At 35.8% G+C, this 16471-nt stretch overlaps 9 protein-coding genes across 9 annotated transcripts; 3 read left to right on the top strand and 6 right to left on the bottom strand. All coding sequences in view use genetic code 12, as the record gives it.

The window, feature by feature from the left end:
* Window positions 1–93: 93 nt before the first annotated feature.
* CORT_0E05400 (hypothetical protein) lies at window positions 94–2751 on the bottom strand (the record flags this gene model as incomplete). The annotated part of the gene is made up of 1 exon (XM_003870206.1): window positions 94–2751. The coding sequence occupies one exon, from the start codon at window positions 2749–2751 to the stop codon at window positions 94–96; it is 2658 nt and encodes an 885-aa protein (XP_003870255.1).
* Window positions 2752–3658: 907 nt separating this feature from the next.
* CORT_0E05390 (Rba50 protein) lies at window positions 3659–4927 on the bottom strand (the record flags this gene model as incomplete). The annotated part of the gene is made up of 1 exon (XM_003870205.1): window positions 3659–4927. The coding sequence occupies one exon, from the start codon at window positions 4925–4927 to the stop codon at window positions 3659–3661; it is 1269 nt and encodes a 422-aa protein (XP_003870254.1).
* Window positions 4928–5039: 112 nt separating this feature from the next.
* On the bottom strand, window positions 5040–6227 carry CORT_0E05380 (Pfa5 protein; the record flags this gene model as incomplete). Its single annotated transcript, XM_003870204.1, has 1 exon — window positions 5040–6227. The coding sequence occupies one exon, from the start codon at window positions 6225–6227 to the stop codon at window positions 5040–5042; it is 1188 nt and encodes a 395-aa protein (XP_003870253.1).
* Window positions 6228–6764: 537 nt separating this feature from the next.
* Window positions 6765–9776, top strand: CORT_0E05370 (hypothetical protein; the record flags this gene model as incomplete). The annotated part of the gene is made up of 1 exon (XM_003870203.1): window positions 6765–9776. The coding sequence occupies one exon, from the start codon at window positions 6765–6767 to the stop codon at window positions 9774–9776; it is 3012 nt and encodes a 1003-aa protein (XP_003870252.1).
* A 30-nt stretch (window positions 9777–9806) lies between these two features.
* Window positions 9807–11414, bottom strand: CORT_0E05360 (Cyc2 protein; the record flags this gene model as incomplete). Its single annotated transcript, XM_003870202.1, has 1 exon — window positions 9807–11414. One exon carries the CDS (start codon window positions 11412–11414, stop codon window positions 9807–9809), a length of 1608 nt encoding a protein of 535 aa, XP_003870251.1.
* A 134-nt stretch (window positions 11415–11548) lies between these two features.
* CORT_0E05350 (Cia1 protein) lies at window positions 11549–12706 on the top strand (the record flags this gene model as incomplete). The annotated part of the gene is made up of 1 exon (XM_003870201.1): window positions 11549–12706. The coding sequence occupies one exon, from the start codon at window positions 11549–11551 to the stop codon at window positions 12704–12706; it is 1158 nt and encodes a 385-aa protein (XP_003870250.1).
* A 42-nt stretch (window positions 12707–12748) lies between these two features.
* CORT_0E05340 (Pep12 protein) lies at window positions 12749–13591 on the bottom strand (the record flags this gene model as incomplete). The annotated part of the gene is made up of 1 exon (XM_003870200.1): window positions 12749–13591. One exon carries the CDS (start codon window positions 13589–13591, stop codon window positions 12749–12751), a length of 843 nt encoding a protein of 280 aa, XP_003870249.1.
* Window positions 13592–14289: 698 nt separating this feature from the next.
* On the top strand, window positions 14290–15246 carry CORT_0E05330 (hypothetical protein; the record flags this gene model as incomplete). Its single annotated transcript, XM_003870199.1, has 1 exon — window positions 14290–15246. The coding sequence occupies one exon, from the start codon at window positions 14290–14292 to the stop codon at window positions 15244–15246; it is 957 nt and encodes a 318-aa protein (XP_003870248.1).
* A 157-nt stretch (window positions 15247–15403) lies between these two features.
* CORT_0E05320 (Trr1 thioredoxin reductase) lies at window positions 15404–16366 on the bottom strand (the record flags this gene model as incomplete). Its single annotated transcript, XM_003870198.1, has 1 exon — window positions 15404–16366. The coding sequence occupies one exon, from the start codon at window positions 16364–16366 to the stop codon at window positions 15404–15406; it is 963 nt and encodes a 320-aa protein (XP_003870247.1).
* Between the last annotated feature and the right edge of the window lie 105 nt (window positions 16367–16471).

Here is a 16471-nt window from a genome sequence, read left to right as displayed (position 1 = left end):
AGGGTTTTGCTTTGTTAATAGTTAATATACAAACCACACCATTAACCTCTTACACTAATAACATTCTAAAAAACACATCTTTCTTTATGTTTCTCATTTTTTGTAATCTAACCATTGTGATTTCAATTTCTTATTAGCGACATATGGCTTTGTCACAATAAACACGACAAACAAGGCAACAATCGTTCCCACCAATTTCAATTTTTCAAATTTAGGATTCAATAAATCAAATGATAAACTAGGTTGAACTAATGAGCAATAACGAACCTGATCATTGACAAGACATACAACCACAGTACTTTCAAAATCAGTCGGCTTAACTAAAATGGATGAAGAAGAAGAAGGAGTAGACGACACAGAGCTTCTTCCATTTTGCTCAATTGCCCAAAGTTGGTACTTGTGATTAATCGTTTGATAATTGTTCTTTGGTATTATTGGTTCATAGGGAGTCAACCTGAAATCATCTTGAAGTTCTCCTGGTTTCAATTGATGTTGAGGACGTCTTGAATTTAAGATGAATTTCGGTATTTCAACAAGATTTCCTGATTCAGTGTATGCAATTATTGATTTTAAAGTGATGCCATATTTCGATTGAGTTGATGACAAGTCAAGGATACGTTCAGGGTAAATAAATGATTCAGTGAATATTTGACCAACTTTGGATTCTTCTTGGGTCTTCTTATCCTTTTTATTTGTGAACAAATCAATCACATTGATTCGTTGTTCTAATCGTGGTTGCTTTGTGAAATATGTATACACGATCCAGTTGTCATCAATAATCAATTGAATCGAATTTGGATCAATTAACTCCGATTTATTATGAGCTTGTTGAAACAATAACTCCCCTGATATACCATCAAGTAAATGAAATTTCAATTGATCTTCCAATGTCAATACACCAATTAAATTTCGATTGAGATACTTGTACAAGACTGATTTGTCTGATTTTGGTATACCAATAGTTGACACTTGTGAATCTTGATTGTTTATACGAGCTTGTGCCACGATTGGTTCATTGAAATTGTAAGACCATGTTTGAACGGATTCAGTGGAACCTGAGAGAATTACATGTCCGTCAATTTCATTATTGTTCACTGTTTTGGCAAAGTATAATTTACCCCCGTTTGGATTTTTTTGGGGTATAATGAATTTGTGATCATTTTCCAATGCATAAAATGTATCAACTGGTACAATACTTGTGTATCCACCATCATTAACCGCAATTTGAGCAATTGATCCATTATGAGAATAAAGTTTATAAACTTCATTAGCAAAAATCACAATGATTTCACCTTGACCATCTTGTGTATCAAGTTGCTTCAAAGTTATGAATTTACTGTCGAGTCCTAGTGGAAATGATTCCCAAGCAACTTCACCATCATATGAATTCAATGCAATAACCTTATGTTCTTTTGAATCATAAAAGACAATCAATTTGTTAAACACATCCAATGACGAATCCTCAAAATCAAACCAGTGCTTATAATCAACGATATATCGACCTAATTCATTCAAGTGTCTAATGACACGATGTAACCAATTGGTGAATACTAATCCATTATTAGATTCCTTGGCAAGATTGTACACCTCGGATTTGATCTTGTCTGATTCAGGAAAATCAACAATGATATAGATTCCTTTGTCTGCTGAATATTGTGGTTTTGTTGGCTTGATGCTCTTCATCTTATTTCCATCGAATAAACTAAACACTTCACCATTAAGATTCTCATCGAGGGCAACATATCCCAATTGGAAGTTTGGTGTAGTAGCAATCAACTGATAAGGATAGTTTTGCTTCAACTTAAATTGGAATTTCTTTATGCTTTTTGTATCATGAGTATACAAGAAATCAGTTAAATCATAAACTTGACGTAAACTGCCATCACTAACAATCAAGAGATGTTGTAAAGTAGTTGAGTAATATTGTACATTCGATGTAGTTTTAATTCCATGCACCTGTTTGGCCTTCTTTTCAATATTGATCACTTTAATATCTTGTGGAGATTGTGAATACAAATAACTTGAATCAATAACAACTAAATTACCAAACTCGTCATTATCTATTCTCTTGAATGCCTTGGAGCGATGATCAAGTCTAAAAATTTGATCGTTTTGAGTTATTGCGATACCCGATTTAAATTCTCTTATGGATCCCAAGGAAACTTCCTTTTCATATAATTTTTCACCTTTAGTAGACAACTTTATCAAAAATGTGCTATCAATAATGAGATAGATATATCCCTGATGACAATCAACAACAAAGTTTGAAACATTCGGGTGAACTTGGTGGCTGACCTTGTTTTGATCAATGTAAACCAATGAATTATCACTCGTCAAGACAAAGACATCACCATATTCACATTCATACAAGTGACCAATCCTCACACCTGTATCAGCAAAGTTAACTCCGCCATTTGTGTCAATTTCAACGATTTCCGGCTCATTCAATTTCCATCCAAGTATTTTATCATGAGTGAACAAAAGTTGATAGTCTTTAATCACATCCAGGTTTAACTTCCATTGAATTAAATTGTTGTTCAATACGTCAATTCCAATCCATTGTTGAGCAGCGTTCTTAGCTACCAATACATCATTGTGTAAAATGTGTAAATTATCAACTGGTGTTTGAAAAAGATAATTTATAGATTCAGTTGAAGTAAATGCCTTGTCAATTAAAACTGCATGGACACAATTTGAAAGTAAAACAAGGTTCACTATTAGTAATTGTATTATGTATTTCGGACTTTTCATAGTTATGCAACTGGGTACACTCTAATGCAATGAGACTGTTGTATAATGCCCTTTACCCTCTGTTTGGCTGAGTGTTTGTCTCCAAAATCATTTTGTCCCAACAGACAAAAATATATATATATATATATATATATATGCACGTGAGATACACGTGCATACCTATGCTTCTATTTCAGCATCAAATATCCTTTTGAAAAATCTTTCTTCTATCTTACCTTCCATATCAAATACGTCCATCTAAATACTCAATAATATACACATTTCAACTTCATTTAAATTCAATCCATGTAAATTCAACAATCACAATCGCATAAACTTAAGTTGTCCGATACGAGTACTAAAGAAACTCATCAGAAATCATTGTATTTTTTGGATCCATCGGTTCAATGTGTCAATATGCGTAAATAGAACACCTACTCAGCACAATTTACAACATAAACTAGATCAGAATTCAATTGTAATTGGGAATGAAACTGACAAACTGAATATCTTTTTCCTACAAAACTGGTGGCTTCGTTTTGGAGTTATTGGTTTCGGGATTCTTTTTCAGGATCATTGGGAAGTCTTTGGGTCAGTTATTGTCCATTACTTCCACTTGATATCTGCCATTTTATTCCCTTCCTAATGCTTGACAATCAACGAAATGGTGTTAATTGATTCTATGTACCTGAAGCTTCTTTCTTGGTCGTTCTGATCAGGATATTGTGCATTAAGGCGATGGGTATCGGTTACACTTTTCGGTCATGTTGGGTTATCAGGATTCAAAAAGGGTGGAGGAGCCTACTTGTTACACTGATCCATCCTTTATGAAATAATTTGTGCACATTTATTCTCTATAAATACATGGAGTCTTTCTATACAGGGCGATTACCTTGAATGGTAAATTCAAAATTATCATGCTAATCATCTACTTTCCAGTTTTGATTAGATACAACGCTTCAATAGCATAACTACGAACTGACAAGTTCTTGGTATACTTTTCATCTGCAGCTTCAGTAATACTATCAATAATTCTCAACTCCTCAATCAAATCCCACATCATTTTCTCAAAAGTCTGTACCATTTCTTTAATATCCCGATTTTCCTCAGTTTCAGCAACTGGTATAATACCTAACTCATGTTTGCCTAATTTGTGTAGTATCCTTCCTAGTGTTTGTATACTGATACATCGTTGACCAGGTACAACTGATCGCGACAAATGAACCAATTCACTCAATGTGTAACCTGCCATATGTGGATTTTCTGAATGGTGATGTAGACCAAGGTACGTCGGTATACCTTGTGAATCGTCTTTTTCTTCATCTATATTAATCTGAACCAAGTTTCCATTGAAATCAAATCTCATGTCGGATATACTCTCATAAGTAGTGGAGACTTGCTTTGGCAATGGTTTTGTCATCCATGATAGCTTTTCGGTCTCTTTGGGTAGATCGGGAAAATATTTTTCATGTAGCTTATCGAAAAATTCAGGATCGTCTAAATCTAAATCATCTTGACCTGGTTTAGTGAAATGTACGTTTGAAGTACTCTCGTGCATCTCTTCATCCTCCCCTTGATTTAGCTGGTAATCTTCTGGAGCAATTGCATCTAAATCCAGCTCAACTTGCATGTCATTGTTATTATCAGGTTCAAGGCACGCTATCCTTTCGACTTTATCATCATCGAATCTCACTTTACGCTCTGAATCCAATCCTAAAGCTTTATCCACCTCTTTCTTTTCCAATTGAGATAAATCCGTCAATCCTTTTGCAGTTTTCATTCCACCGATCCATCCATTATATCCTTCGGCATGTTCATGGTGATCATGATCATGGCTAGTTGTATGTTGTTCACTACGTTCATCTTGCTTTTTCTTGTTTGATCTCTTCAACAAACTTCGAACAAGATTTGGATCTAGTTGAGTCAAAATTTCTTGCCTTTCCTGCAATATTTCACTTTCTGACATCTTGGCCATTCTTTCACGGTTCTCTTTATCAATTTTTTCCGCCTCAGTAAGCTCAGTTGTGGGTTCATCTTGGGGTGGCAATTCAGATGTAGGCGATTTTGATTGCTTTTGTTTCCATCGTGAAACTTTTTTTACCATTTGAGGGTCAGGAAATCCAGTAGGTGCATTGAACGGAGTTGGTTCCGAGGGAGGTTCGATCTCGTGTTCTATAATCTCTCCAACAAAGTCCATCGTTGATAACAAAGCAGAGATGAGTTCTTTGTGGGATTGATTTTGTCGCGGAAAATAAAATTATGTCATTACCAATGTGAATATGGCTATATTATATACACGTCTATTCGATTCACTTTAGTCCACTTTTTGCCAAAAAGTAGCTTGGGATATAACACTCCCTTTTTTCGATCTTATCTTCTATCATATTTAGAAACTCGGGACTGACTTCGTTGGAATAAAAGATGAACTCTGCAATCTTTCTTTCAACACCGTTTGCATTACTCTCCAAGTCAGAGAGAGCTCTTCTTCGACGTAATTCAAATGGGATTTCAGCAAATGGTACAGCTAATACAACCATCGCTTGTATGAATCTGAATGTAGTGTAGTATTGTTCATCCTTTCCTTTAGTCCTATTACCATTGAGCACCAAATTGATCCAATTCCTTCTCCATCCCATATTGAAAGGACATTCTGTGACGTCAAATTCGACAACCAATCTGATGTTATCCTTCTTCACGCTAACATATCTCTTTCCTTTCTCTTTTCTTGGTTGCTTTGGAGCTAGACAATGTAGCTGCTCACCACTTTTTCCTTCGTTTTCCGTCCGTCTATTCTTCCATCGTTGATATCTAATCTTCTGCTTTATCGAAATATCATCCAAAGTGGTCATATTTTGGCAAACATACAAAACATGGGAAATGAAAAGTGCACTGATACACAAGATCCAAAACCCACTCATAATATATAACAAAATGAAATTGTGGTTGATTTCGCCCAGGTTTATAGACAGCTTCGTGTAGCGACTAACATAGACCAACATGATGATAAAGAAGCTCAAGAACCAGATGCAAAATTTCATAAAAAACAAATAATTTGTCAAACCAATGCTACTTCCAATCCAAAGACAAAAATGATCAAATTTCAATACATTGTATCCAACGTATTTGGAATAAAATGATCTCTCAATTCGTAAAGATTGGGTATGGGAATCATAAAACGGGAATCCAAACTTATCACAAAAGAATAAATCAGGCAACGGTAGAATATCTTTATTACCTTCTTGATAAATGTCGAAAAGCGGAAACTTGGGAGATTTCCCAGGACCAACATACAAAATCAATCCCCAGTAGACAAATGAAATAACCTGGCAAAGTCCTGATAAGCACCAAAGAGTTATAGCAACCCCATGTGAATGATGGATATATATTTCTTGATATCCTAATGAGTAATTCAATGCAAAATTAAGATACCCTAATCCTAATACGATCCCTAGTGGAATTATGAATAGTCGAACCTTGAACCATGCATCAACAGTCATCTTTCTATATTAGTCATTGGTCCTCTATTGTTTTCGGGTGGTGAATTTTCATCTTCATTTGCTATTGTGATTCCCCCAGCCAAGACAATACAAATAGAGATTGGAGCTACCAATTAATAGCCTTATAAGACGAATAAACAGAGGTATCCTGATCAATAACAAAAAAGAGCCAAGGTTAGTATCTATAGGAATGAGTCTTGAAAAGCTCTAAACATTAGATCTTACTGACACGTGGCCAAGTCTGATTTCGGGTTAGTATTTAGCTAAAGACACGCCATGGGTGAGCTTTCCGAACGGCAATCTTACTGGAAGTAGCAATCTGGCTCTTGGAGAGAAGTTTAATGGTTCGATAGGATCATTACTGCCATCCAAAAGCTATTGAATCTAGTACATTACCATGTTGTTAAACTTTTTTGCCATTTCAAAAGTACTGTAAGAACCACAACAAAGATTAATTTGGCGCGAAGAATAAACATCAAAACATAGACCTAAGCAGTACACTGAAAACATCAGCACCACCTCTATCACTTCACGTTAATGAAATTTCTACTATTACCACAAACATTACACGATGGTGAAGTACATTGTATGGCAATCAGCAATGACAGCACAGTTTTAGTAACTGGAGGTAAAGATAATACGATTAATTTGTGGAACGTGGCCCAACTACTTGATATATCAAACCTAGACAATGATGCTAATAATAAAGATACACGAGTGAGGATCGATCAGTTACAGCCACTCCAACAAATCAAGTGTCAAGAATCATTTATGAACAATATACAATGGATACCCGGCTCCTACAATAGCTTTATATCAACTACTTCCAAAGGGCATGTCTATTTCCATGAGCTTGGGTTTGAAGCAAAGGTTACAAGTAAGCAAATTTACCCATTCAAAGTGGAACAAACTGGTTTGAGCCCAATTGTCGATGTGTCTATTTCACGAGACGGGAAGTTGGTTGCCTGGAGTTCCACTGATGGGAAATTGAGTATTTACGATCTTCAACGCAACACACTTCAAGAGTTATTGTCACCAGCAGAAGACAACTTGGTGGTGCAACGAAGTATTGCTTTCAACGGTGTCACAAATTACCTCACCAGTATTGGAGATGATACACAAATAACTCTTTTCCAATATGAGTACGATCCATATACTAAATTATACAAATTTCGATTGGTTAACAAGATATCAAAACTATTCAGTAAAAACCCATTGAATGTGAGATACAAACGAGTGTCATGGTCTCCCGATGGAGAACTAATATCTATTCCGACAGCCAGTAAAGGTCAAACATCACTTATATCCTTGGTTTCGAGTACGAAGAGTTGGACTACTACTGCAAGCTTAGTGGGCCATGATTTAACCTGTGAAGTGACCAAATTCAGCCGTCATCTATATTCGGAAACTCGTGTTGAAGAGAATAATTTATACAATGTGATTGCATCTGGTGGATCCGATGGAACCATTGCAATCTGGAACACATCGAAAACTTCACCGATCATGGTTCTCAAACATGTGGTTGATGCTCAAATATATGACATTGTGTGGACAATCAATAGCAGCATTTTGTTTTGTACATCAAAGGGAAACTTGGGTATTCTTCGATTCTACCCTGATGAGTTGGGATATGAGGTGTCAACAAATGAGATGAACGAACTAAAAGCAGTTTCGGTCAAACTGATGAAGCCAATGAATTTTAGGTATGAGTATGAACAGGTTTCAGGTAACCGCAAAACGTTACCACCTATTGAATACATCGACCAGGCAACTGCAATTGTTGCAACCGGTGAAAATTACAAGACACGTGAGACACGCCAAACACGTCAGGCACACGAGACCAAGATGCAAGTTGATGAGTCCGAAAAAACTACAACTATTGAGAAAGTCGATCCCACCATCACAAAGGGCCAAATAGTACCTGAAGTAGTTACTGCTGCGACACCCATAGAGGATGTAAAAGCAATCACGACGCAAAAAGAAGTACCCGATAAGCCATCTCCGAAATTGACTGCGAAGGAGAAGGAGCCCAAATCACCGTCTACTACCGCCACCTCTCAACCGCAATCGCAACCCCCAACACAATCACAACCACAACCTAACCTAAGCAAGCAAAAGATCACAACCAAAGACGGAAAAAGAAGAATTCAGCCAATATTGATTTCAAACAATGGAACAAGTGCCACCAACAATTCCAAACTTACTCAATCCCAACCAATCCCCGAAGACGGAGTAAAAAGTGCAATGGAATTTGACCCTCCTTCATACTCGGTGTCTGAAGAATTCAGTCGGTCTAAACGAGCTCGTACTGAAGAACAGTTACCCAATGGAAATGGTGATATTACAAAAAAACCCAAACGAGAAATGGAGCCTGTCAAATTCATTGGTTCAGTGGTTTTGAACCCCAATGTATCATTTGCCAAGGTTCGATTACCTACCCCCAAGATACGATTTGGATTCCAATTGAAGAGTAAAAAAGTTGGTGATGAATTTTTTACCTTGGACATCAAGAATGGATCTGGAAACGAAGCCAAGCCTTCACGAGTAACTTATTTCAAAAGGGACAAGGAAATTTGGTGTGATTTCGTACCCAAGTTTGTTCATTTGGCATGTGAGGGCTCCAACTTTTGGGCGGTGGCAACTGCTGATGGAGAAATTTTAACCTATCTGCATATATCAGGTAAACGATTATTACCACCACTTATTCTTGGTGCACCAATTTCATTTTTAGAGAGCCATGGGAAATTTCTTATGGTAGTGACATGTATTGGAGAAATGTACGTTTGGGATTTAGAGCTTAAGAAAATTGAGTTAAAGACATCAATCGCATCACTTTTGGAACTAGGTTCCAAACTTCAAGAAACAGGATTAACCAAATCTGATTTCTTAACACTATGTGCAATTACGTCGCAGGGTATTCCTTTAGTTACATGTTCCAATGGTTCGGGATACTTGTATAATAAGAATCTTGGAATTTGGCAAACCATAACCGAGTCATGGTGGGCATTTGGATCTCATTATTGGGATAGTGTTGATACCGATAAGACCAAGGCTCCACAATCATTAAACATGTTTGATGAAGAAGAATCAATCATTCAGTTATTGGAACAAAAAACCAACGAAGAAATCATGCGTAAATCTCGATCAGGTAGAGGTAAATTGTACAATAAAATCTCCAAGAATATGATTATGAAAGAAGGATTTGAAAGTTTGGAAAATACAATATCAATAAGCCATCTAGAGAATCGAATCTTGTGTTGTGAATTGTTGGGTGAAAATAAAGATTTCCATCAGTATTTCTGCATTTATGTACAACGCATCTGTGAATTGGGATACAAGGCGAAATTGTATGAAGTATGTGACGAATTATTAGGCCCCATTGATCAAGACAAAGATAGTAGTGATGTGAAAGGATGGAATCCAAAGATTTGTGGATTGGATAAACGAGAGTTGTTGAAAGAGGTTATTGATTTATGTTCACAATATCGCGACTCTCAACGGGTATTGTATCATTTTAGTAAGAAGCTTGGTCTAGTCGAAGAGGAATAAACATATATGTACAAGGTATGTATTACGAGTCTATAATTTATATACATTAGAATTATCCCACTTTTTCTCCCCAAGTAATCCTGTGATGGGTCCTTGAGCCTTACGTACTAAGTCTTTAGGTCCAGACACATATTCGACATATCCATCGGGCCCACAAACAATTGCCAACGCAGCTGGCTTCTTGGGCTTGGTGGCAGTAGCCATTGCTTGTTCCAACCCAGTTTCAAATCGTTCACCACGCTCACTAGCTGACTGCACCAATTTCTTTACTTTTTCCAGCTTCATTTCCTCTTCATCTTTCATAGCTTGAATTCTCACATTCAAAGCTTCTTCTGGAGATAATTTAGCCGTGGCTTCGTCTAATTTCTTTGGTGAATAGTAGCTGGATTTGGCTGGTAGCGAAATGTCTTTACCAGTCAATATCGTCTTTGGCTCGCTATCAAAATGATGATTGATATTAACCCGATCCAACTTATTCAAAAAGAGCAAAAATCTCAGCAAAATACCAATTTCACCTGGTTTTTGAGCTGAATAATGAATATTAACATATCCCATATACGGGTTCTTGGAAAACAAAACCTGTAAAATGGGGGCAATTCCAGTTCCAGCAGCATAAAAATTCAAATTATCAACATCAGGCAAATTCAGATCTCGCTTTATTGATTCAATTAAATTATCAGGTTCGACTTTTGATGCTAGATCTTTGAATATGGGACGTTGGTGGATTTTTTTCAAGGGATGATAGGGAAACTTGTATTCAATTGTTGGGCCTCTCAATTCTAATTCATCGCCAATTTCTCGATCAGTTATATATCGTGACACTTCTCCTTGCTTATATCTTTTTACGTAAAGACACATTGTACCATTCTTGTCTAGATCGTCAACTTCAGGATTCAAGATTTTCAAAAGTGGCTTTTTTTCACCCGATCGAGTATATTCTGACTTCATGTAATACATGGGTAATGGGGTATATGATCTAACGACGTTGATATCGGGCTGTTTTATTTCAACTGACCATATGTGATCCCCATTCCAAAGGGATTTCTTATCTGGATTAGTAGCAAAGCTATATTCCCATCTATCATACTTTGATTTGAGTTCAATAATATAATGATCATCATCAATTTGTTCTTTATGAGTAACGATAAATTTGTGGAACTCATTTGGGTCTAGTAACTCATTACTATCTTGTCCTTCTTCTGGATCATCCAAGTACCATACTTTGATAGTATACCCAGCCCAAGCAACACCAATCACGGTTAATATCTTGGGTATGTATCTTGTCCATCGTGAAATTCTTTTGGGTTTATTGTTCAAGTTGTTATATTGATCTTCATTGGGAAGATCAGGGTATTCAAAAGTTACCCTCTGATGTTTGAATTTGGGGATATATGGCTTATTATTCTTTTTCATGAGTTGTTCAATCCCGGTGGACTCCATCGGAGCCGGAGCAGATTTGGATGTGGTTTGTTTGATTTTGAATCGTTGAACATCTTGAGCATCATCTCGTTTGGAAACTTCTGATGATTTGTCATTGTTTTGCTTTGGCTTATTCTCCTTGGATGAGTTGAATCTTAGTTGGGTTTGATATAGACCTCTTCGTAGAAGAAGACTTTGTACTGGGCGGTTTATCAACATCTTTCCCGAATTCCGATATATGAACCCGTTGATGAATTGGAATAAAATAAAAAATAAAAATAAAATAAAAGTGCATCAAATTTTCAGCTTTTCATTTGATTGCAAAATCTACACCACATTTCTACATATACCCCATGCTTCAACTAATTCAGTCAATACAAGCTCATACTGACAAAGTATGGAGCGTATCTGCACATCCGACATTACCACTTTTGGCCACTGCATCAACTGATAAATCAACCAAAGTATACAAATTATCCACTGTACCAAAATTTCCCCAAATTGCCAATTTAGAAGATACTCATAGGCGATCAGTACGATCAGTATCATTTAAACCGCCAATGGGTGGGGTTGACTATAAACTGAATGTGTTAGATTTACCTGCATTAGCTAGTGGTTCATTCGACTCAACAATATCTATATGGGGTATCGATGAACCTGATGATAATTATGACGTTGAAGAAATCATGCATAATCAAGCTGAAGTTTTAACAAGTCCGTCTAATGAATGGAATTTAATGGCAATTATAGAAGGTCATGAAAATGAGATTAAAGCAGTTGATTGGAATTTCAGTGGTAGATACCTTGCTTCATGTTCAAGAGACAAGACGGTTTGGATATGGGAAACTGATCCCGAGACATTGGAAGAATTTGAATGTGTTTCAGTATTGAACGATCATCTGCAAGATGTAAAGAACGTTACATGGCATCCAACTATGAATTTATTAGCTAGTTCATCATATGATGATACTATACGTATATATAAACAAGAATTTGATGATGATGATTGGTCATGTGTTGGGGTCTTGGATTCACATGAGGGTACTGTATGGTGCTCAAAGTTTGAGAACCCCAAAAGTCCCAGTGCCACGGAAGGTAAAATCAGATTGGCTTCAGTTAGTGATGACTTAACAGTTAGGATATGGTATAGTCAAGATAACAATAGTTTACAATCGGATGGACCTGATACCAATTCCAATTTGCCTTCTTCGATCAAACACATTTCAGAAATGGTCTGGGAACAAGAATGCATATTACCTAAAGTCCATACATTGCCAATTTATTCTGTTGCTTGGTCGTCAATCACAGGGAAAATAGTGACGGCTGGATCAGATGGACAAATGGTAGTGTATAATGAAACAATGAATGGAAATTGGGAAATCGAAAGTATCCAACAATCAGCCCATGGCGTTCATGAGATTAACTGTGTAAGTTGGGCTAAGCTAGACAATAACGAAGAAGTTATAATATCAGCTGGTGACGATGGATATGTCAATATATGGAGAAACTAATAACTATAAGAAAACAAACTGTAAAATTATATGATATAGTTTTTAGAATATCAACCCTATTAATATTATAAATCCCAATACCGCCAAAAGGATCATTAAACAACAAAACAATGTACCACTTGATCTCTTTTGATATCGATGAGCACTTCTCAATTCATTTGAGGCTTGTCTTGCATTTGAACTATAAGTGAATATATTATTTTCAATACTATCAACTTGAAATTGTTGTTCATTGATTATAGATGAAAGATTGGAAAAGATGTTATTAATTTCTTGTGTATCTTGTTGAATTTGATGAATTTCTCGTTCTCTTTCTTGAATTAAAAGTGTTTGTTGTTCTAGTTCTTCTGCATTTACTGGTTCATACGTGATTTGTATCTGTTGTTGGGACTGCTGTTGTGAATGTTGTTCTTGGTCTTGGTGTGGGTTTATGGTGTTGTCACCAGGTGCAGGTAATTGACTAGATTGTTTAGATTCAAACCTTCGTTGATAATTTTTAAAATTACCAAGACTATCTCTAATCAACTTGATTTGAATACTTTCCTTTTGCTTTAAATAATTTATGATTTCAACATCTTCACGCTCATCTTCAACTGATTTTATCGTATTATTCAATTGTTTAACAAAATCATTCAATTTACGGTATGATTCAGTAGTTTGTTTAAATTCTGAACTTAACTTTTCAGCTATTGAGAGATCGAGTGGGTCTTTTTCAAATTGTAGCAAGTCATGTTTAATGGTTGATAATTGAGTTTGACTTATATGATGTAATTGATTATCAATACTAGTTGAAAGTGATTCAAATTCGGGATAATCTTTGTATTTGTGAGAATGATTTGTTGCTATTCTTTCAATATCGTTATCAAATGTACTGTTGAATGACATGTTGGAAAATAAATTGCCGTTGTGATGTGTATAGTTTGGAAACCTCTGGTGATAAGGAAAGATAGCTTGAATTGAGTTTGAAAGTTGAAGCAAATGTCATGGTTTTGCACAAAATGTACACGACCTTTTGTGATTTTGACGTATACACGTTAATACAAAGAGTAATATACACCAGGAGGAAAAGTAAAGGTAACCAGATAGAGTAATGAGTATCATTGTTGTTAGTGTAACCCTATCTATAGATTTGTCTTTAGTCTAGAGGTGAAATTGATGTTTTTGCGCCCAGAAGAACACAATTTTGCAGCCTACACAACTCTCTAAATTACAGTAGAATATGATCATAGTACTGTACTGTATTGTATTATATTGTATTGATTAACCTAGAGGTTGGTAAAGCACTACCTATGATAGTAGAAGACAAAGACTACTTAGTAGTAGAACAAAGCATATCATTAGCATAGCAAAAATATATCACCAAACAATTACAAGAACACAGTTACAAACCACCCTTCTAATATTCATTACAACGACTACTACTACTACCACTACCACTACTACCACTACAATTACCACTACTACTGCATTTGGGTTTTTGAGTTTTTGTTCCCTGTGTTTTTTTTTTGCAGCCTCAAAAACCATAATAACCACAAATACATAATCAGGACAATAAACAATAACGATATCCTTAACATATACATATGACAATTCAACAAATGTTCAAAAAGAGGTTTAATCCAAACAAGGATCAACACTCGACAACGGCAACAAGAACTCCTTTGGATACCAATAATATTACTGCAATTGATCAAATTTCATTTCTTGTTTCACCAAATGATATCCCTGTTTTATATCATACCATGAAATCAGTAGTTACTAAATTAGAGCCATATATGGAACAATCAGGAGTTTTGAAAGATGAGACAAACAAAGGATTGGTTCCAAACATATCTTCTGTTTTGGTTGAGACTACTGGAATTAAATCTACTTTGTTGAATTTTGATAGTGATAGCTGCGGTTATAGTTATGCTGCTGCTGATACTGCTGTTGATGCTGCTGCTGCTGCTGCTGCTACTGCCACTGCTTTGGTGGATTTGAAGATTGACGTGACTTGGAAAGCTAGAAAGGACAAAAAGAGCGACGATGGTGTTAATGATATTGATTTGAATCAACAGATACCATTTCAGAATACAAATGAACCACCAGAATCCATTAAAAAGGTGGTTACTCTTGACAAATATACGGAAAATGTTGATTTGCAAAATGATGGTATCAAGTCAATCGAATCCAAGGAATGTGAAAGTATAATGGATCCAATTTGTCCACCAGTTTCAAATACAGCATTGACTAATTTACTTTATGAATATAATTTCAAAGCTCATGAATACGATGCAAATGATTTGAATCAAAATAATACATCATCCTCGTCTGCATCAACTGTTGCTTGTGATGATGAGAATACATTTACTAATCAAGACAATAAACATCATCAAGTGGTCGATACTGCACCCTTAGTATCGCCACAAAGAGATGATTATTTGGCTACAATTCTTGAAGAATATTCTCCATTTTATAATTGTCCTATTGACGAAGAAACTAGCGAAGTTGAAAGAAGTTGTTATAATCCTTATAAAATTGTATTTTCAGGACAATTTTAAAGCATCTTACAACTAAAACATTTCAAAAGATTGTATACCATATACAAAATGTATTTTCATATAATGTATGTATATATATATAATGTCTATAAACACAATTAAGTTACTATTCTTCTATTGTTTCGTCGTCGTCTTCTTCTTCTTGTTGTTGTTGTTTTTAATCTTCTTGTTCAACAATGAATTTTTCACATTCTAAAGCTGCCATACATCCAGTACCAGCAGAAGTGATAGCTTGTCTGTAAATCTTATCTTGAACATCACCAGCAGCAAAAACACCTTCAACTGAAGTTTCAGCAGTACCTGGTTTAGTTAAAAGATATCCACTTTCATCCATCTTCAATTGATTTTCAAAAATCTTTGTTGCTGGAATATGACCAATGGCATAAAATAAACCATTAACTTGTAAATCAGAATTTGTCTTTGTCTTGTTGTTATAAATGCCTAATGAAGTCAAAACCTTTCCATCTCCTTTCGCTTCTTTAGCTTCAGTATTCCACAAAATCTCCAATTTATCATTATTCATAGCCCTCTTTTGCATAATTGAAGAAGCTCTAAGAGCATCTCTTCTAACCAACAAATAAACCTTGGAAGCATACTTTGTCAAAAATAAAGCTTCTTCACAAGCAGAATCACCACCACCAACAACAGCCAACGGTTTATTTCTAAAAATAGGCACAGCACCATCACAAACAGCACAAGCAGAAATACCTTGCTGCCAATAAGTCTCCTCACCAGGCAAATGCATTCTCTTGGCACTAGCACCAGTAGCAATAATCACAGCATCAGTGGTAATTGGCTCACCATCCTCATTAAACTCAGTCCACAACTTAAAAGGCCTTTGTGACAAATCACATTTAGAAACAGTCTCAGTAATAATTTCAGTACCAAACCTTTCCGATTGCTGCTTCATTCTCTCCATCAATTCAGTACCATTGATGCCCTCAGGAAAACCAGGGAAATTCTCAATATCAGTAGTGGTAGTTAATTGACCACCAGCAGCAACCCCATTAGCCAAGAACCCTTCGTATAAGGTTGGCTTGATTTCAGCTCTAGCCAAATAAATAGCAGCAGTATGAGCAGCAGGACCTGAACCAATAATTGTAACTTTATGATGCACCATTCTCTTAGCAGATAGTTGGAAGAATAGTCTAGACGTAATAGCTTTAGTAGTAGCAGTAGACCAAATGATGGATGGATAGATAGTTCAATAAAAACTTTAGCGTAT

The sequence above is a fragment of the Candida orthopsilosis genome (genome assembly GCF_000315875.1).
Source record: "Candida orthopsilosis Co 90-125, chromosome 5 draft sequence".
In the NCBI taxonomy this organism is placed as follows: domain Eukaryota; kingdom Fungi; phylum Ascomycota; class Pichiomycetes; order Serinales; family Debaryomycetaceae; genus Lodderomyces; species Lodderomyces orthopsilosis.
Note: the sequence above shows the minus strand (reverse complement) of the source record. Positions and strands in the feature narration are given on the sequence as shown.